This window comes from Falco rusticolus, chromosome 5, assembly GCF_015220075.1.
Source record: "Falco rusticolus isolate bFalRus1 chromosome 5, bFalRus1.pri, whole genome shotgun sequence".
Classification (NCBI taxonomy): domain Eukaryota; kingdom Metazoa; phylum Chordata; class Aves; order Falconiformes; family Falconidae; genus Falco; species Falco rusticolus.
The window spans coordinates 1,240,402-1,262,022 of NC_051191.1; the positions used below are offsets into that span (position 1 = coordinate 1,240,402).

Below are 21,621 nucleotides of genomic sequence, written 5' to 3' on the forward strand. Positions count from 1 at the left end.
TTAAAGCATGTGACTGAAGCCTTGACCATTCCTTCTGCTGAGTTTCGGCCAAAGCAGTAGGTAGTTAGTCATAGAGAGCAGTTAAGTTGAGGGCTCTAAAAAGAGAAATATACTTTCATTTTTAATGACAGTAAAGGAGCTTTTATTTTTCAGCTGTCTACTTTGATCCGATCCCCACCCACCACCCCGAAATCCACAGATCGGTAGTACACAAATTAAGCAGTACAGTTCTGCCTGGGAGAGCCGCCAGCTCTCTTTCCTCCTGCCTCTCCCCTTTGTTAGGCAGAACACAAATTCCCTGTAGTGTTAGCTCTGTGCCTTGTGCAGGTGGAAGGGAAACTGGGGATTTGCCTCAATCTGCATGAAGATTGCAGCTAGGATCTGTTATCATTTAGGCTTATTAACAAACATAAACCAGAACATGTGGGCTGAGTGAGATGAAGATCTGTGGAAATGAGATTGCGTGGCTCAGTGTTCCCTGTTCGGCTTTTTTTTTTTTTTTCCTGTACAAATCTGGTTAGGCTTTTTACTTCCAGCCTCCCCAGCTGTTGCATGGATACAGACAGTCCAGGAAAAGCCTTCTGCCTTGCGCATGGTCAGCTGTAGTTGGGTTAGGATTCACTGGTGATGAATGAGGCAGAGGGAACCCGTTAGCACTGAACAGGTTAAAAAATAGCGTAACAAAGGATCGATCATGTGCACACAGCAGCACTGTGTTACTTAACTGGCACTCTTCAGAGCAGAGCTTTGTTTTAAAGGTGGCTTTTAGGTGTCACTTGCCAAATTAGTGTCTCAAATCTACTGAACATTTCTTGTCACTACACTGAGTATTGGATTTGTCTAAGAGTTAGACCTTGAGTCTGAGGAGCTTTTGTTGTCAGTGGAGGAAGATGTGTGTTTCTAGTTACCCTGCCTGATCAGTGACAGCACGTAACTTGCCAAACTTTTTTGCAGCTGAGGTTAGGTGAGGTGGGTTCCACATTATGCAATCCTAACCACATTTTTTCATTATTACCCTCTATGGTGTCTAGCCCTGTTCTGTCATGATATCCCATCTATTGGGGGTGGTTTGGGTTTTGCATATGTTAGTGCCAGAGGAACTGACATTTGGTCCGTGACAATTTGTGGAGTGCCATTGATTTTTGAATTTTACATTTTGCATGTGATGTGTCAAACATGCACTTAAAACCAGTCAAACTTGTCCTAATAGGTAATACACTAAACCTTTAAAACAAAACACACAAAAAATCCTACTGTAATTTGCATAAACCTTCACATTTCAGGTTGCCAAAAGAGGAAAGAATATAGAGGTACTTTGGATAAGTTTTTAGTATATTTCCATACTATGGTTCAAATCTTAATAGCTGGGAAAATTTTCTTTTTGAGACTGACAGTCCTATTGCAAAAAATTAGTATTTCTCAACTCTTTTTGGTTTTCTGTCAATGCCTATTTTGAGCATTCCTTTGACGTCAAAGTAGATAACTGATCAAAAGAGTAGTTATAGTATGATAAATTAGCATATTGTTTAAGGCTTATACGTAAATTTTTCAGATGATTGTAAGCACAGTAGGCTCTGTTATAGCTTGAGAGTGTAGCCATACCTGTAATGTTTGTAGTACCTGCACACAATGTTCTTTCTTTGTTTTGTAAATGCTGTCCTGGGTACACTGCAACTTCCATGCAAAATGAGTACTGCTGCGGTATATGAAGATATGTATTCTGATTGTCCCAGTTGTGCAATATGTCCTAAATCGATGTGCTGATCATTAATATTATATTGCAAGCTAAAATTAAGAGTAATTAAGCATTATTGTATTACCTGCCAGAGTTTGGAAGTTGTGTTTTACCCATGCCCAACACCTGTATCATTGTCTAACTAAACTTTGGTTTTCATCTTTATTTGGAATTACAACTTGTTGGTTTGGGGGATGGGAAGTCCGTGCCATTTCAGGTTGTGAATATTTTGTGTCTGCCTCTTCTGCTAGTGTTAAGGAGGATAACACAGATAACGAACAGGAGAAGAGAGATGAAAAAGGCACTTCGGAGAGAGAGAATAATGAATTGGAAGCAGTAAGTATTTAAAGTGTTTGGTTTACTTGTTCACTGTCTAAAGATTTGCAAGGTTATAGAAAGGAAATTAGGAATGGGTCAGGTGAATACTGTGGCTTCACAGGGGTGGAAAAGTGTGGGTATGCTTCAACATCTTTTATTTTGTACGTTTCGTAGGAGGAAACTCAGGAAGTAAGTGAACATGAGGATGATGAGGAAGAAGATGATGAGGATGAAGATATCATGGAAGTTGTTGAAAGTTCAGATGAATCAGATTCTGACTCTGATGAAAAAGGTGATGTCAGTGCAATATTCTGTAGACTTTTACAGATATTATCTGTCATTCCTTGGGCTTTGGTGTAGGACAAGATAGCATGTTGTCAACCCACGGTCCATAATTCTCTGAGTTGTATGTTCAATGAATTCTTGTACTGTTCAATGAATTCAGTACTGGTGTCCCAGTACTGGCTTTAAAATTGATCAGAAGCCATCAGGTATTTGAAAACATGTTTTTCTTGGTTAGAATATTGGAAGTGTAAGGTTTGAGTACTGGGTTATTTTAATGTCTCAAGACTAATCACCAAGGTGATAGCTCCCATTCAGCTAATTTGGAAATGGGTAGAATTTAATTTTGAAAGGCTGGAAGACCATTAGCCTTCCTTATTTTCATGTGGCAAGCAAGTTAGGACTGCTAGAGTCAGAGACTGCATCACCAGCAACTCTCTCATGTGAGTCGGGCCGAATGGGAAACCAAGTCTGTTGGTTCCTTCTTGTTTGAAAGTCACACAAACCATTAGCAGGAGTTGCAGAACCTGAAAAAAAATCGTCAACTGATCTCTTTATTCTGGAGCATATAATCTTAAGCCAAAAAATGACCTAATTGACTGAAGAAATTAAACATTTATAAACTGATCACGTGGGTTAGTCTTTTTTCCTTACTTTTTCCTCCTACTTTTCTTATTCCCTTCGCCATTCCGCTACCATGACTGAGGTGGCTCCTCTCTTCTCAGAATTTTGGATGTGTCTTTCTAAGAACTAGAGAAGGGAAAGTCTTCCCTTGCAGTCTGCCAGCAGTCAAATACTCCTTTTATAACCTGATGGGTTTCTGAATGACAGTTACTCTCCAACCCTGAGCCGTGACTGAAGTCTCACAGTCTTTTATATAGGGAAGGACAGATTACTGATGTTGACATTTAAATGTGAGTAATTACAACATATGGACAACTGTGATCCAATGAGAGATACCTTTCCCTACTTCTTGCCCAGTTCTAGGATGGAGAGTGTTTAAGGAGCAGACTTTATTGTGAATGGCAGATGATAGTTTTGCTTGCTGAATTGTGCTTTGTGTAGAATTCTCCTATGCAAAATTTACACGTCAGGAAATGACCCCTAACATTGCAGGGGGTATCTATATTTATGTGATCCTCACTATTACTTTAACAGAAGTCTTGATTTTTAATTACTCAAATCTTTTTATTTTAGAAAATTATCAGGCTGACTTGGCAAATATCACCTGTGAAATAGCTATTAAACAGAAACTGATAGATGAGCTAGAGAACAGCCAGCGAAGGTTGCAAACACTGAAAAAACAATATGAAGAGAAACTAATGATGCTACAACATAAAATTCGAGACACTCAGCTTGAAAGGGATCAGGTTCTTCAAAACTTGGGTAAGAAGTACGAAGTCATTTGATTCCAGATGCTGTGTAAGATATTCAAGTTGAATTGTTTGCTACTTCCCTCACTAACAAGAATTTGCAGAAAACAGAAATAAGTTTGTATCCGTAATACTAGTGAATCATACTTTACTCATTCTAGTTTCTACCAAAATTGAGATATATTTTTTTAAAAAAGATATTGCTGCTGTTAGGTATTTGATTTGGTTGAGTAAACCTTTTCAGGTTCCTAGAACCTCTCATTTTAGCATTGTCCTTGAGAGAGTTCCTGAATTTAAAGTTCTTTCCTGCTCCTCCGTTCCCGTTTCTTTTCATTTGCATAAAAACAAGAACTGGGATCAGCAGCCGTTCATAGATGTTTTATTGACCAAACTTTTTTGAATATGTAATAATATTGAGATGAAAACCTAAATCTTGACTGAGGAAGTCCTAAGCCTCAAATAGTTTAACTTTGGGAGAGTACTAGGGGAAGTGGTTTGTTTGTTTCTTTCTTTTTAAAAAATATATATGCTTTATAGTTATATACTGTTATGCTTTTGCTGTTCCTTTATTCTTCCTTAGACCTTCCCTTTTGATCAGTGCCAGAAAAAGTATGCTAGGCCTGATGGCTCTTGGGACTGTCATTACGATCTTATGCACGTATGTGTGTATCTGTGTCTTCAGGTGCTCAGATATTTGTTGTCTAGTGCAAAGAAATCAGAAGGAAAGTGTTAATACCTGATCTCTTAGCTAAGAATGTATACAAGGTGGAAAGTTCGAAGCAGTGCAGGTGACAGGAGCTAGAGACAAATAAATTTTTTCAAAGACAGTCCAGGTAATGTTAAAAGCAGGGGGAGCAGTCATCTGCTGTGGCTGGCAAAGTGAAAATGTCCCGAACAAAAACAGATTAAGTATACCCTTTTGCTCTAGGTTCTGTAGAGACCTACTCAGAAGAAAAGGCAAAAAAGATAAAGTCAGAATATGAGAAGAAACTCCAAGCCATGAATAAAGAACTGCAGAGACTTCAAACAGCACAAAAGGAACATGCACGATTGCTTAAAAATCAGTCTCAATATGAAAAGCAACTGAAGAAACTGCAGCAAGAGGTGACAGAAATGAAGAAAACCAAGGTATGTGTCAGTATATTGAAGTGTTGTACAATGAATGTTTACTGAAAAGTGGGTTGAAATCTCCTGTGCATTTATCTACTGGTTAACTCTGTTCTTGCTGTCAGCTGCTTGGAAGTCTGAAAACAGAAAAGTTATGAAGACTAGGCTATTCCTGGGGGAGAGGGGTGGCTTTTAGGCTTAATGAACAGAAATTATACAGTATCAAACGTGGAGAAGCTTGCACAGCTTATTAGTTGTTTTTTAGCACTGAGTGAAGAAGACACAATAGGTAGAGGAGGTATATTGCTAAAAGCATGTAATATACTGGAAGATGGCAATTTGAGGAGAAACTATGTGAGTCAGGGCAGGGAACAGCACTTCAGTGTAAACAGCTTTTCTAAGTGATGACCTCTTTACAGGTTCGCTTGATGAAACAAATGAAAGAAGAGCAGGAGAAAGCTAGGATGACTGAATCTAGAAGAAACAGAGAGATTGCACAGCTTAAAAAGGAGCAACGCAAACGAGAGGTGATTGAGAGATAAAGAACTAGATAAGCATCTATCATTATGATGTGCATCTGCTTGCAGGCACACACCATGTGTATATGCATTCACTGTATTTTCAGCAAACATAATTTGGTTTGCCTTCTGTAACTCAGTTCCTAGCTTCAGGTGTTAAGCGCAACAAAAAATAGAAAGCTTATTGAACATGTATATCGGTATTATTTTATTTTTTTTTTAGTAAATCTTAACAAAACTGTTGCTACCACCTTACTTCCATGCAAGTATTCTTTTTGGTAGAGAATTCACATAGTGAAACGCTTGTTATCATTCTGCACCAGAAAGAGCAAGAAACAATTGTGACTTGACCACTTCACATCACAACAGTTTTGCAAACTTGTTTTAGTATGTAAAGGTTTTTTTAGTACAGTTCAGTCCTTGTGGCAGATAATGGAAAAAATATCATGAGCTGCTTGTATTTTTTCACAGCATCAACTCAAGCTTCTGGAAGCTCAGAAAAGAAATCAAGAAGTTATTTTACGTCGCAAAACTGAAGAGGTATTGTGGTAAACCAGCAATTATATACATTGCTGTGACTTATAATGCAGTTTTGGGGAGAGGTAATTCTGCCTTCACACTGTTTCAGGTTACAGCCCTTCGTCGGCAAGTAAGGCCTCTGTCTGATAAAGTGGCAGGAAAAGTAAGTCGAAAGCTGAGTCTGCCTGAGCATCCTATGCAGGAAGCAAGTTCTAGCTCATCAGTCGAGCACGATGGTTCAAGAACAGCAGCACAGCAGAAGATGAGAATTCCTGTTGCAAGGGTTCAAGCATTATCTGTAACTGCAACAAATGGAACAGGGTGAGGATTAAAACGGTTTAGTAGTCTCTTATGAGAAATGAAAATTGCATGGACTTCCTAGCAGATAATGTCGTGGTGATACATATTGTAGTTATTTTTCAAACTGCTGTCACGTAATGCTCATAAAATGGGGCATTTTACCAGTCTCAAATGCAATTTGAGTTTTGTGGGTTTAAGACAGTGTGGGATGATATAAAATGACATTAAAGAACATTAAGAAACCCCCAAATTTCAAAATCCAGTTAATCTGTTCTTAAAGAGTAATGCCTATGGTGGTCCAATGCCTGCAGTGTTCTTAAGTACAAAGAAAAATTTGTTGGATAGCACAATTAACGTATTTGGTTTATTGGTGATCTTTTACTGTGGTTTGAAATCTTGAATCTGATCTCCTTGTTAAATAGGGAACAACTCTTAGATGGCATTTGATTTCAATGGTGCATCATATAGGATGCCACAGTGTTTGATACCTGTTTTTCAAATGCAGTGTATTAGAATGCAGTAGAGCTCAGGGCTGGGTGATGGTAGCTGTCTGACGCAATGAAAAACTGCAAGAAATTCTGCAAGAAATTTGTCTGTGAAAAATATTCTGGGCTGTTCATGTCCACTTTCAAATGTGTAACTGGACTACTTTAGACTTAGCTGTATGTTTCTCTTGAATTTATCACAGGAAGAAATATCAACGGAAAGCAGTGACAAGCAGAGTTTACTCCTCAAAGGCAGCCAGGATGAAGTGGCAGTTACTTGAACGCAGAGTGACAGATATCATTATGCAGAGAATGACTATTTCCAATATGGAGGCAGATATGAACAGGTTACTTACGGTGGGTGTTCTACTACGTGCTGTTGGCTGTATCATCCTATTAAGACCGAGCCGTGCATTTATGTTTGCTGTAAATGAGTTGCTGAGTTGGTGGTGTAGGCAAATTGGCTTGGAACACATTGCAGTCAATGAAGATGCTCTTAACTCCAGAAAGCATTTGAACATGGGATTGCTGTGCTTTAGTAAGAAATAAAAAGCAGATTAATGGGATCTTACGCAAATATATTAATATATTCATCTGTATAACTTCCTCCTATAGAAATAATGTTAGTTGAAGTATAACAAAGAAAAGAAAACAAAACAATACTGTGCTTAAATGCCCTAAGTGTTTACTAATTCCTTTTTATGTAATATTACGTCTTTGGGGAAAACAGCAACGTGAAGAACTTACAAAAAGAAGAGAAAAGCTTTCAAAGAAAAGGGAGAAGCTCATCAAGGATGGGGGTGGCAGTGAAGCAGATAGAAATGTCCAAAACATAAATGAAGAGATGGAATCACTAACTGCGAATATAGACTACATTAACGACAGCATTTCTGACTGCCAAGCAAACATTATGCAAATGGAGGAAGCAAAGGTAGGTCAAATATAAATGCAAAAATGGTAAAATGCAGAAAAGAAAAAACAACAGTGTAAGCCTTAAAAATGCTCTCATTTAGAAATGAATTTTGTTTTGGCTGTATAACTATTGAATGAGGAAGTAAAAAATGGTGAAAACTTAGGTGAAGTTTCAAATGAGTTTTCATACAACTGAACTTTGAAATCTGAGTTTTAGTGTCAATAGTGTAATGCAAGTTAAGATTGCAAAGCTTTTAAATGGCAAAGGTGATGCTTTCTTTTCTGCTGCCATTGAATTAATATTATTTTTGGGACTGAAGGCTAACAGCTTGTATCCTTTTCCTGCATCTGTTGATATGCTTCCCCTACCTTGAATTGTTTTTGTATACTTTGAGTATATTTAAATAGTTTTGTATGTGAGAAACTATGTAAATTATTTATGTTGCATTTTAGTATATTTTCAATTATGAACAGTGGCTTTCTATAACTATAAAGAGCCTTTTCAGGCAGAGTTAAATGTTTAGGATTGACTTGTCAAATAGTAATTTAGTAAAAGGAAATTGTCTATTACGATTGACATGGAAATTTTAATATTGCCAAAAGCTGTGAAATCCATATGTGAAAATTCTTATAATGTGCATCATACCTTCATGATCTGGCAGGAAGAGTCCACCACATACTACCTCATAGGTCTTGTGGCACATGGTAGCATGAAGTCTGAATTGTAATTATCAATATTTTTATATCATAGAATAATTTAGGTTGGAAATGACCTTTGAGATCACCAAGTCCTACTGTAAAACTAATACTGCCAAGTCCACCACTAAACCATGTTGCTAAGCACTGCATGCATGTGTAATACCTCCAGGGATGGTGATCCCACCACCTACCACCTCCCTGGGAAGCCTGTTCCAATACTTGACTGTTATTTCAGTGAATTTTTTTTTCCTAATATCCAATCTAAACCTCCCCTGGTGTAACTTGAGACAGTGTCCTCTTGTCCTGTTGCTTGTTATCTGGGAGAAGAGACCGATCCCCGCCCCTGCCTACAGCCCCTGTCAGGGAGTTGCAGCGAGCAGTGAGGTCCCCCCTGAGCCTCCTCCTCCAGGCTGAACCACCCCAGCTCCCTCAGCTGCTCCTCACAGGGCTTGTGCTCCAGACCCTTCACCAGCTCCGTTGCCCTTCTCTGGACACGCTCCCCCACCTCGATGTCTGTCTTGCACTGAGGGGCCCAAAACTGAACCCCGTGTTCGAGGTGCGGCCTCACCAGTGCCCAGTACTGGGGGACGATCACCGCCCTGGTCCTGCTGGCCGCACTGTCCCTGGCACAAGCCAGGATGCCGTTGGCCGCCTTGCCCCCCGGGCACCCTGCTGGCTCATGCCCAGGGCTGTCACCCAGCCCCCCCAGGCCCTTTCCCCCCAGGCAGTTCCCAGCCCCCTGCCCCAGCCTGTCGCGCTGCGTGGGGCTGGTGTGACCCAGGGGCAGGACCCGGCACTGAGCCCTGTTGAACCTCCTACAAGTGGCCTCGGCCCATCGGCCCGGCCTGCCCAGACCCCTCTGCAGAGCCTCCTGCCCCCCAGCAGATCAGCGCTGCCCCCAGCTCGGTGTCACCTGCAAACTGGCCGAGGGTGCGCTCGGTGCCCTCGCCCAGGTCATTGATAAAGGCATTAAGCAGGGCTGGCCCCAGCACGGAGCCCTGGGGACACCAGCTGTGACCGGCCGCCAGCGGGATGTAACTCCGCTCACCACCACCCGCCGGGCCCGGCCGGCCAGCCAGTTTCTGACCCAGCGAAGAGTGCAGCTGTCCAAGTGTGAGCAGCCAGAAGTTCTCGCTCTCCCACCTTGGACTGAGCTGTGCTTTAGTGCATGTTACATCACTAGCAGCTTCTACTACTTTACTTACATCAGGCTTTCTTGAATTTTGAGCAGTATAGTGCAAGGTTACAGGACTCTACGAGTAAAGAAGTAGTGAACACAAAAGGCTTAATAATTTTTAAGGGTACCAGAATTCTTAATACTGACCGAGCATAATCAAAAGAAAAATGAGGAAAAGACTGGGGGAGAAGTCTTCAAATGCAGGAAGGCAGCAGGGAGTAAAGAAATGCACTCGTTTCTGTATCCACTGTGAATAGCTTAACCTGCAGAAAGAAGGGCTCTGAGTTGGAGGCTGGTAAGAACTTTTGAATAGGAAAGGAACTGAAACGCTGGAAAAAGCTGGGAAGGCTGCAGAGTCTGCACTGTGGGATGTTTTGAGGATAGTCTGGAAAGTAAATTTTTCAGGTGTGGTTTAGGGGTACCAAGGGGGCATGCACTGGGTGATATTGCAGCATCTTCACTGTTTCTTTTTTCTATGATTACTGTAATGATATATTTTTTTTTAAAGCATTTTTCACAATCTGGTTTTATTGTTGCACGTGTAGGAAGAAGGAGAGACTTTGGATGTAACAGCAGTGATTAATGCTTGCACTTTGACAGAAGCTCGATATTTGCTTGATCACTTCCTCACAATGGGTATCAATAAGGTAATGTATTAAGTGGAATCTTTGTGTGCCAGGACTATGGCATGTACCACAAGCACAGCTGTGCTGACATAAAGACTGACTAATGCACGCTAGACATAGTAAAGCTGGTCAACACTGTGGAGTCATGCAGGTTCTCAGTGTGAAGGCCCTCGAGATCTGTTGTCCCCTTCAACCTGTTGCCTGTTTTTTGACCCTCAGCAGAGCCTACTTCACTGTACTAATTACCTCATGTTGTTCCCATAACAGCAGTAGCTTTTCATAATCAAATAAACCTCTTTCTATGGTTTTCAACAAGCTCCTAAAGAGGGCTTTTTTTTAAAGACTAACTCAGCCATTTCCTTAGATATTTTTTTTTTAAAGCCTCGAAGTTTGTTTTAATGTATATATTGATGCATGGCATACTTTAGTTGAGCTTCTACTTTTGAGTAGAGCAATAGGGGCTTTTTCTGAAATCTTTGGGGATTAATATTTTCAAAATAAGTATTTGCAGTTTATAATACTGTGCACACGTATGTGCTCTTGCTGCTGCTTTTCTTTCTGTTTGGAGGCCACACTCAGTGTCATTGAATGAAATGAATGATTTCAAGGGTATTGGATTGGGCTTTGGCACAGTCCCACTGACCCATTCTGTTCTTTTTTTTTTGCATTCTTGATTAATCACTATGCAGGTAATAAAATTTTGTGTTTTTTTAATTAAAAAAAAAAGGGGGGGGAAAGAAAGTTCCCACAATCGCACTGACTTCTGCAAATTTCAGTCTTTTGATTTTTTTTCATCTGCTGGGTGAGTAGAATGGATAACTAATTCCTGGCAGTAGTGTTAATGTGAGAAAAGTGCCCCTGACTTACTCTGTTAACAATTTCTCCTTATCGTGATAAAAAGCTGCATTATTGAAGGTTTCTCCTCTTTCTCATAAGTAATTGTTGTGTAGAAAAAGCGAGAGTGCATTTTTTCTGCAAAATTGGTCATGTCTGCTGTCTATTGTTTGTTTCCACATGCAAAATGTGTCTATTGTGTTGTTTTGGTTCATGATAAAATCAGAATCTAATGTGTGAGTCCATAGTACTACACTTCTCAAGCGCTAGCACTCAAAGTCCTCTGTTAGCCTACAAGTCTTTGAGAAGATGTGTTGTACCTTCTTTTTTCCCTACTGTTTCTCCTGTTCGGAAACCATTCTCTCTAAATTTCTTTGGCTACGTTTTCTACAACTAAAAAGTTTCTACTAATCCGTGGTTCTAGCAAAGTTCCCTTAGAATTGATGATTAAGTCAGGCATGAGATCTTTCAGCAGAAGCTGGAGGTTCACTGAGTGGTTCTGTAGGAAAGATTGTGGTTCTGGCTTTGGGTGGGTTTTGTTTGGCTTTTCTTTTCTGTTTGTTACAGATTATTGTAGGTAATAATGAAAAAAAAGTACTTGTTTGTGAAAAATAGAGCTTTTTTTTTTTTCCTGATGCTTGCTGCTTTTAAATAAATCAGTCTATAAACTGTACTTGGGAGTAATCTCCAACTTAGCCATTAGATGGATATTTGCAAGGCAGAGTCTGAGGAACACAAGTTAAATGATTGCTTAATAAGTCTTTTTAAAAGAAAAAAAAAAAAGCAATAACCTTTTAGTCTTTTTAGACTTTTTTTGTAGTTGTTTTGGACACTTGATCTTCAAGATGTGAGAAGAAGGTTCAATGTACATGTTTGTGTTGTAATTTTTAAAAAGCTTTGGCAATTCTCATTTTGTAACAAAAGAGTTGTGATAAAACTTTTCCTTCTCTCCTAGGGTCTCCAAGCAGCTCAGAAGGAAGCTCAGATCAAAGTTCTTGAGGGACGCCTTAAGCAGACAGAAATTACTAGTGCTACTCAAAACCAACTGCTGTTTCATATGCTAAAAGAAAAAGCTGAGTTAAATCCCGAACTTGATGCTTTGCTGGGTCATGCTTTGCAAGGTAATTTTGTCATCTTGTATTCTGAGTAGTCTGCTGCATGTCATGGTGCCTTTCCTGCATGCTATACTGGGCATTCTAGGCTATTTCTTTTCTGAATAGATGCTGTATTTTAACATCTTAAATGCTATTCACAATTGATGTGCATGTATGTAATTTTTAAATATAGCCCCTTGGCAGTGAAACGTAGGAAACAAAAAAGTGTTTTTATTATTGAGCCTTTTAAAATTCAAATAATCTGCTTGTTATTTTTACAAAAGACTATGCTTTTACAATTTGGTATGCTTTTAACTTCTGAATGTCAAATTCTAAATATGCGTTCTGTTCAATCATATGCTAGTGATTTTGAAAGTGGCATCATATGCCTGTTACAGCATCTATTCTACTTTTCATGAGATGATATTAAGAGAAATTTAGACTGCATTTGGGTACTTTTGTTTTATTTCTCTTTATAAATGGATATGTTTTGATTGGAATGTTGCTTTTGTTTCCTTGTTGCTGTTGTTTACACAGACCTAGATAGCATACCGCTGGGTAAGTATGTTTAGCTTTCTGTGTACTGTACAGCTGCATGAGTTACTAATTTGTTCACGTTCACTAACTGGTGCATCTTAGAATTTGTAAGCGGTGAAGTTTGCATGACCTATTCTGTAAATGTACTCATTATCATGAGCTTACAGAGCATTTCTTCCTTTCTGAAACTACCCATAGCTCTCATGTTAGTTAGATTTGTCAGATAAGAAGTGAACACAGTAAGCAGAGCTGTGTTGCAAATTTAGGACTTGCTGCTTACAAACATATAGTATGTTTAGATAACATAAATCTCTTTTGTGATACATTACTGCTGTAGTTGTGACAAATTCTGCTTTTTTTGGTGACAAAATCTTTTTACATCTGAAAGACTAGTAATTCTTAACATGCGGGTAATTTTTAACCTTTTGCAGATAGCTCCTTTTGTCATGGAAGTATTGTACATAATGCAGATTATATCTCACTCTTTCAATTGGGTTTAGTTACTGACTTCACTGATTTTGAGGAGATGAGTCTGGTTTTTTTGTTGTTGCTTTTAAATTGTTCCCAAATAAATTATACTTATTTTCTCCCCTCCACAAAATTGGCTATGTTTGAAACTTGAAAAAAATATTCCTGATGTTGGTAACAATTCTTTCTGTATTGTCTTGTGTTATTTCTAATCCCCTTATGCTGTCCTGTGCTAGTTTGCATAGGCATCTGAAACACGTCAAAAGCACAAGACTGCTGGAAATCATGTAGATCATCATCGAGGGTAAGCTGGTGAGAACTTTGCCAGCTTCCTGACAGGTGACACCTGAAGATCTGTCAGGCATTTTGCTGTGTACAGCCAGTATTTATTCAGGAACCTCAAAGGTTAATAATATCATAATGTATGTAAATAGTCCCCTAATGTGTGTGCATGTATGTGCTCACCCGTGTTTGAGAGCAATGTTCCTCCAGCCAGGAAGTTAGCATTTGCATTTTCTTTAGCTTTGGACAGCCTTTTACTTTTTAACAGCACCCGAACAGTGAAAAGACCCTTGTTAAATGCATTGAGACAGTAGCTCTATCATCAAAACTTTTCTAGAGTATGTCTCATTAAAGAAGCTTTTTAACACTTTGCAAGCATGATCTGAGGCTTTTAAAACACCCAAGCCACTCGAGGACTATGCTAACACTTTACAGGAAGGAAACTTTGCTGTCGGTGTATCTCAGCCGCCTATCCTGTACTAACCTCAGTCCACACTGAAATCCAAACGAAGTGAAAATGTGTGTTGCGCATCACTAGTGGCTAAACCATTTGATCTGCAGGGAGTTCAGACACTGCTGTAGTGAGGTTCTGAGGCTGAGACTACCGGCCTGGTTAGCAGGGACTCTGCTGGTGCAGGGGCTCCCTGGTAACCTGACATGATTCCCAGAGGTGGAAGTGTGGGTGGCAGCAGATCCTGAGACTGGTTTCACCAAGATGCCTGACAGCCAAGCGGCAGTACCCATCCAGCCCCATCTCAAGGAGAGGGGTTGCACTTCCAAGGTGCTGGTGAACCCCACTCCCTTGATGCCTACTTTCAGCTCTGATACCTTCAAAAGTTTTTAGCCATTTGATTACACTTGGCTTGAAAAAGTTTGGGCATTCCCTAGTGTAGTTGTGCACCTGCATTCAAGCATAGATTTAAGAAAAGGGTTCAGTCTCCAGAAAAGTACATCACGGGTGCAGGCTTTGGCCCTCAAAATGGGATTTGAGTGCACACCTACCTAGTTTGTGGATGAAGTGGCTGCCGTTCATTACCCCATCTGCTCTTGTGGAGAGTTAAAATGACCGTGAAATTGAGTCCTGAGTAGTGCTGGAGTGACTCCTTCTTAAAGAATTGAGGGAGCTGCTTTTCCTTCCCACCTGTGACATCTGGAGGTTCATGGATGTGACTAACAACCGTCTATGTGCAGATCTTGAGAGGGCTGGTCAAGTGCTGTTTCTTCTGGATGAACTATGCTGGTGTGCTGCATTGTACTGGTACTGTCCAGTTGTCTTTGCATGAGGATGAAGACAAATAATTAGAAGAGCTATCCACTGTTCTTCAATCATTGGTTTATTAGCAGTCATTTCTGCCGCTCCTCACAAGCAATTTCTGCCTTTACTAACTTTATTGCTCCTTTCATCTCTTCTCACTTCTTGCAGAATCTTGCTTTTCTGCCTGTTCTACTTACTTTTTGTTGATTCTGTCTGCTGTTTTCTACCTGGGGGTTTTGTGCAGTCTTCCTGGGGCTGAATTGCAGACAAACTGAAGAAAAATACCAACACATGTCAGGTCACATGGTATGAGCTTACCAAGAAAATCTCACATTTTGTGGCCATCCCCCACTTTCTACTTTGTTACCTGTAAAAGCTGGTCACAAGTTCTTTACAAGAAGGGGATGAAGTAACATCACCTTAATATTATCTTATATTTAAAAAAAAAAGCATTTATTTTATTGATGCTGCTTTTGTGCCTTGTTGAAAGGAGCAGTGCTCTAGTTCCTCTCTTTTGCAGAAGACCTAGAACAATAATGTGTATAGAATGGGTTTTATGTGGGCTTGAATCCAGGGTAGAACAAAAAAGAAAATTAGGAGTGCTATTCCTGTGACCCTGCTTTCTTTATAATGTTGTATTTCTGATAATTAAGGTTACATTGTTTAATACAGCAGTTGAACACCTCTGAAGTGCATCATTGTTGCTAGATTGATGTAATGTTCTTGCCTATTTTTAGATGTAGCATACACAAGAAAGCAGCATTTTCCTTTCCTTTTCTTCATTCCTTCTCAGAATTCAGCTGGAAAGTATATGTTTCCTCCCTTTCTCCAGAGTGTGAATGTGCATTTAAAACATCTACATGGGCAAACCTATTTTAGTATAGGTACCCAATACACTGGTTCTGTGCATTACAAATGGTATCTGCTTTCTGGCAGAAATAAAGTAAAAAAAGCATCTCTAATAACAAAGAAGAGATGTAATGGAATGTCATTAGGAGGTTATTTAATCCTTAAAATTTCATGAGTATGTTCAAAAACAAGGGACTTTGCTTGCAAGAATGTTTTACCTATGTCCCTTAAACTTCTTAAAATGTACTATTCGAATAATATGCAAGTTGAGGGATTTGCTTACCCAGCTGTCTGGAATTGATTGTACATATGTACAACGGACTGATTGTCGCAGCTTAATGTTTTGCACTGTTTGCATGCAGACCTTTAATCTGATGTCTGATTATGTTAGTGAGAGACATGCATGCTGCTTTTGTCTTTTGTGGGCAGGTTTGTGTACCCATTTTACTTCAGGAGTATTTCTACTTAACGGCTTCATTTTACAGTTTACTTCAATACAATTAATCTCTCTTTTTAGGAAGCAATTCTATAGCATTGAATGGTGGCATCATCCTGTTTTGAAATCTAAGTGCATATATACTAATAAAATGCTTGCTTCTTGTCATCCCAAATGGTGCTGTTCTATATAAGCTGAGGCTAAGCCTTTGCTCAGTAGGTATTTAAAAATACACTTTTTTTTTTTTTATTATACCAGGCTGAATCTGTCTTAGAGCAATATTATTACAAAAAAAGAGGAGGAAGAGACATCCTTGCTGTTTTACATCCTCTTTCTTCCATGTCTTGCAGTTAGTGTCCTTTGCTTTATCTCCTTTCTTCCAAATTTCCTTCTAGAATTTATTTCTGGTCTTCTGTCATTCCCATTGCTCTGGTACAATAGATAGAGGGCCACATTTGGCATAGTATGCCTACTTGTATGATTTATTTAGATTGTATGAAAAATATTAGTTTAGATACCAGGAAAATTCAATAGGGACTGGCTAGCAAGTGTGTCAAGATGTTTTGAAAATACCTGCCTTTTATATGCTGTCCATCTACATTCAGCATTCTGAGCTGTTTTGTATAGCACTTAAAACCTGCGAGCCTTGTTGTAAACAGAAAGACTAACATTATTTGTTTGGAAATTTTCTAGAAAATTTGGAAGATAGTACTGATGAGGATGCCCCATTGCATAGTCCTGGGACAGAAGGAAGGTAAGCAGTTTTTGTTAACAGGTAACTGGAGCTGGTTCTAGAAAAAGTACTGTTACTTCCTTGTTTTGTAACACATCATGTATCCATTAGAAGATACCTCTGAGATTGTTTTGGTTTGCTACGCTTTGTCCCCACGATTTCAGTAGAATCAAATAAAAATACGCATTCTGCAAAAATATGACTATTTTCTTTCCAACTGTGATGCAATTTTTCTTTCAGTTCATTATCTTCTGATCTTTTGAAGCTTTGTGGTGAAGTCAAACCCAAAAGCAAGGTAGGGTGTACGATGACGATAATTCGTTTACACATCTTTAAAATGATTCTGTGATTCTATGGCTCTATAATAATCCATACTTTAATGACGCCTTCTGAAGAATGCTCTTGCTTTGCTTTAGGGATATTAATGAACAAAGACATGCAAAAGATGAACTGACATACTGTTAATGTGATTTGTATGTATCATGCTTTTGTGTGATATTTTTCACTGAGAAGCAATGATAAAAATGTACCTTTTCAATATTTTGTGGTTGAGAATTTTTACAATTTTGGGAAGAGATACATTCTTCCAATTACTAGCTCTCCAAACTGGAGTAGATTTGCAGTTTAGTATTAGTTAGGCTGCAGTTTAATGTTAATGCCAGTGGGAACTGTGAACAAGCTTATTGTTTGTGATTTGTTTCTGTGGTCATAGAAATCTAAGGGAAGTTTATAAAATAAATACAAGTTTGATCTCCAGGCTCTTAATTACAGTTGTCATTGGGGGAATATATCTAGGCTTGCTGCAGTTTAATGTTAATGGCAGTGGGAAGTGGAAGCACGTGCACTAATTGCAATTTTGCTCCTGAGTTTGCAAAGTAAATAGAAGCTCAGCCTCTGCTCTTCTTACTGCAGTTGGCTTGGAGGAATGCAGCTAGGCTGACTTGCATTATTGGTTGTGTTCGTTGGTGTGCAGCTCTTTGGGCAGTTAAACTGAGGGAGTCTGGTCTGAAAACGTTGGCATAAAATAAATGCTTCATTTCTGTAATGGCTCTGTTCAAACTGGCGCTTTGTCTTTGCAGTGGCCTTTCTTCCCCTGAGGAATAGATGATAATTTCACAGCATCATCACACCTAATATGTATGATCCATTTTTTTAAGAATTGGTGTGTTGCACAAAGCTTAGCTCCTTTGTGAGGTTTTTCTGTTGTTTTCAAATTGTTGAAATGCTGAGTGAATCTTAATTCATGTTGGCCTAAACTACTTTTGACATTAAGAAGCAGAGTTTGTATATCAGAAAAAGCATCAGTATAAGAAGTCAGGCAAATATAATTGTAGCTATTTAAATTTACACTTTGCTTTATTCTCTGCTTTATAACATTTTATTTGGATAAACCTTAGGAGAATAATATTGTGCTCCTGTAGTACTGACAGGCACTTGTAATTGGTTGAAAGGATAACCTTGGAAACTAGCTGTCAAATCAGTGTTTCATGCTGTTGAATTTGACTTGCCTTCTCTGAAATCATTGCCAAAGAGTGGAGGTGAGCTCCTTGATTTAGTTTCCAAAGGTAGTTGCCAAGTCACTGAGGGGGATGCTAATTACCAGCTAGCGATAAGCTTAAATGTAGCACTCTTGACACATACTGTGAAATGTTTAAGTTGCAGCTTGGTTTTTATTTGTCTCCAGGCCCGCCGGAGGACCACTACCCAGATGGAATTGCTATATGCAGACAGCAGCGATTTAGTATCTGACATTAGTGCTGCAGACTCTACTTTGGCTGGCACTCTTGCATCAGTTGCAGAAACCCAAGAAAGTGGGATGGCTGCTGACACAAATGATACTTCTGCTAGGGACAGAGAGTTTATTTCCCCACCATCTGGCTTACCTTCTAAGATAGGCAGCATGTAAGTTTGGCCATGCTGTACTAATTATCCTTTGCTTTTAAAAAGTGCATGTTGCCAATTTCTTGTAATCTATTATTTTAACTTTACAAAGGAGGTTGACATATTTGAAGCTTACTAAATAATACTGACAAAGCTCCTCCTTCTTTTCTACCACCACCACTCTAGAAAGTATAAATGCACTGTTGTAACGTTTTTCTTACTGAAGATATAAGTTCTGTTAAGTTGCTTTGTCATAGTAAAATTATTGCAGCCTTGTTTCTAAGTAGTGGGAAAAACCCATCAAGTACCTTGGATACTTGGCATTATTAGCGCTGTGGGAAATGCACGTTCTAGGGAGGTAGTGAGAATCTGCTTAAAATAAAAAACCACCCCAAAACATAATGTAGTAATAGTATCCGTATATGGTCCTAACTATTAGGTAGAAACTTTCTGTGAGTCACTTTGTGTGGACCATGCTTAAAATGAAGTAATCTATAACAATAAATATGCAAGTATAAAGTTGAAAGAAACATGTTGGATATTATGAGTCCTCAAAAATCCTTTCTATTTGCAGGTTACGCTTACCTGCAGAACAGTTTTACTAATTCAAAGTAATACTTGACGCCAAATAGAATGAAAAAGGTTATTTTTGTTGTTTTACTTCGGGGCCAGCAGGTCTCTCTCACACTTTTGTTCCACTTGCTTTGGCTGTTCTTTTTATATCTGCCAATATCACTGTTGGTTTTTAGCCATTCAATGCTAGAAACCCTTTTCTTGGCTTTTTAGGTACTAGCTCTTGCAATGCACAAACTCACACGTGAAGTGAATGAGCTTGCTACATTCAATGATATGGAAAAACTGTCCCATAGCTGTCTTCATGTTACAGATTCTGGACTTTTTCACTATCTGTCTATCCTATTTGCATAATATGTTTACAGCAGTCTCCATCTAATGTACATTTGCGATTCATATTATTTTTACTATGTATTTCTAGCATGTGCTTGAGGTGGCAATCATGAACAGTAAAACACTGCTGACAGCATTTATTAACCCATGCTGATGGCTTCAGTGCATTTTACAAATAGAATCTGCTTGGAAGGGATGCTCTTGGGGGTGAGGATAGATGGAGAAACCCACTTGTTGCAGCAGTTTAGTGTAAGATCACTAGAGACATTTGAAGCTTCAAGATTTAAAACATCAAGTGTTATGACCTGGCATCCGAGACTCAGGTAATACCAACTTTTGCCTCACTCCATCTTCTAGAATGTATCCATTTATGAAAGTGAGCTAGCAATGAGGCAAAACAGGATTTTCCCAAAACTGTGTTCTCTGAACATAAAAGAATTACGTGCTGGCAGTAAATCAATTCAATCAGCAGTAGGCTTCACATATATTTTGATTATTTTTTTTTTATTGGTTAGCAGATAAATGATCAAAAATTCCCACAATCGGTCTGAGCTAACTTTTTTTCAAAACTAGAACTCAGTATGCTTTATACAGATTGCTGATTTTGCTGGTCACTGGTCATTCTTGAAGAAAGGTTGCCTTTGTGAGCCATCTGGCCATCCTGTGTGGGCCTGCAGTGCCATCATATCTCTTGTAATAAAACACATTCTTAAGGAGCAGATTGTGGTCTTAACTGCAGTAAACATTATCTCCCTTGTGCCACTTACTGAAGTGGTAGTCAGGGATGTAGAAGCAGTAACAGTGATCCAAAACATGCATTCTTGAAGTAACAGAAATTAATTCTATGATTAGGTGCAAATCTAGGTGTCTGCATATGTACAAACTGCTCCACTCTGGAAACTCCTTGGTTTTCTCAGATCTCTGGTGATTCAGGGAGGTATCTAAATGCACTTGAGCAACAGTTAGTCGGGTTGGAATTCTGTTTACAAAGATGGCTAGTGCTGTTTGCTTTTGATATGCTCAGATCGTCTACACCAGCCTCTTCAGGGTAGAGTGGTCTCCTGTAGGTCCTGTGCCAGCTCTGTTCAGATGTCTGATATCCTGGAAAATCTAAAAGGGCACTGGAAACTTGTAACTGGGTGTGTGCCTTGCTCCTTTTCATTCAGGTCATTGACATCATGCACCATTTTTTTACATCCATGCTTAGAAAGTTCATTCCAGCAAGACTGCTGAGTTTTTAGAACACCTGCATTTCCAGGCTTTCAAAAGGAATTCATGATATGATAAAGGTCTTTACACTTTCTTCTGAGGATGTGCCACTGTGGAGTCAGAGATGGAAGACTCAAGGGGCAGGTAGAGAGTGAACAAGAGGGAACTGGCTGGATGTCTGAGCATGTAGGATGCTGGTGTGAGGTAGAGGAGCTTGGGTTCCAGTTTCTGGTGTGGTTTGTTTAATCTGGTGGGTTCACAGTGGACATGTAGGAAACCGTGGCAGTAGGGACTATAATCTGTTTGTCGTCCTTGCTGAAAGATCTAGCTGTCAGGCTGACCATAGGATTTGCTTTGAGAGCCCAGGACATTTGCCTTCCTAAGTGCATACTGGTCCAGCATTAAAGAGAGGGAGGCAGTGCGTCCTGTTCCACCTCTCTTTATGTCCTTTGCAGAGTATGCCTAGAGGTAAGGGAGGCCTGCAGAGCAATGGGTGCTCTGGCCTTGAGGAGGGAATTGAACACACTTTCTCACCTTCTTTTTGTGTACTTTAACTGCTAGGCTTTTGTGGAAAACCAGCAGGTTATCACTCATCCTCCTTTTTCTGTCTCTTGAAGACTCTCTTGGCACTAGGTCCTACTGGTAGAGCCTTCACCTTCCAGTTAGGGCTCGTGTTCAGTGTGCATGTGATCTCCTGAGGCAGTCGATCTCAGCTACTTGAGTCAAGTAGCTGTCGTCATTAAATCATGTTATTCTCCATGCCAGTCCCTGGGTGAATTTTACATAGCATATCCTTCCTCCCAGGGGAAACTGGTGCAGCTTTTCTCATGTGGAGAAGTTGCAGCTACACAGATCCAGAGCCTGCAGAACTCTGGCCAGATGCTAGTAACTGTGTCAGGCAGGTGTCCTGCCAACTGAACTTTGCTTAATAAAGTTGTGTGGCAGAAAAGCACCTTCAGAATCTGCTTTTGCTCTTCTAGTGAGTTTTTCTGGTCCTTCTATTCATAGAAACATCTTCTAAACACATGACAAAAAGGATAAACCAAAGCAAATGTTGATTTTTCTGATTGTTCAGCTAGTGAGAAA

The 21,621-nt window shown here is 39.5% G+C and overlaps 1 protein-coding gene across 9 annotated transcripts in view; it reads left to right on the plus strand.

Moving 5' to 3' along the window:
* The window catches only part of KIF21A (kinesin family member 21A), a 92,376-nt gene that overhangs the window by 52,061 nt on the left and 18,694 nt on the right, over positions 1–21,621 (plus strand). For 6 of the 9 annotated variants that reach the window (XM_037387855.1, XM_037387858.1, XM_037387857.1 and 3 more), the window contains 15 exons: positions 1,987–2,071; positions 2,228–2,345; positions 3,533–3,721; positions 4,637–4,836; positions 5,235–5,342; positions 5,805–5,873; positions 5,962–6,173; positions 6,841–6,994; positions 7,368–7,568; positions 9,971–10,072; positions 11,841–12,006; positions 12,517–12,537; positions 16,500–16,560; positions 16,780–16,834; positions 18,224–18,441. In XM_037387855.1, coding sequence (XP_037243752.1) covers positions 1,987–2,071; positions 2,228–2,345; positions 3,533–3,721; positions 4,637–4,836; positions 5,235–5,342; positions 5,805–5,873; positions 5,962–6,173; positions 6,841–6,994; positions 7,368–7,568; positions 9,971–10,072; positions 11,841–12,006; positions 12,517–12,537; positions 16,500–16,560; positions 16,780–16,834; positions 18,224–18,441 — 1,959 coding nt within the window. The remainder of the gene's footprint in view (positions 1–1,986; positions 2,072–2,227; positions 2,346–3,532; positions 3,722–4,636; positions 4,837–5,234; positions 5,343–5,804; positions 5,874–5,961; positions 6,174–6,840; positions 6,995–7,367; positions 7,569–9,970; positions 10,073–11,840; positions 12,007–12,516; positions 12,538–16,499; positions 16,561–16,779; positions 16,835–18,223; positions 18,442–21,621) is intronic. The other 3 variants (XM_037387856.1, XM_037387861.1, XM_037387862.1) reach the window with 1 other exon arrangement.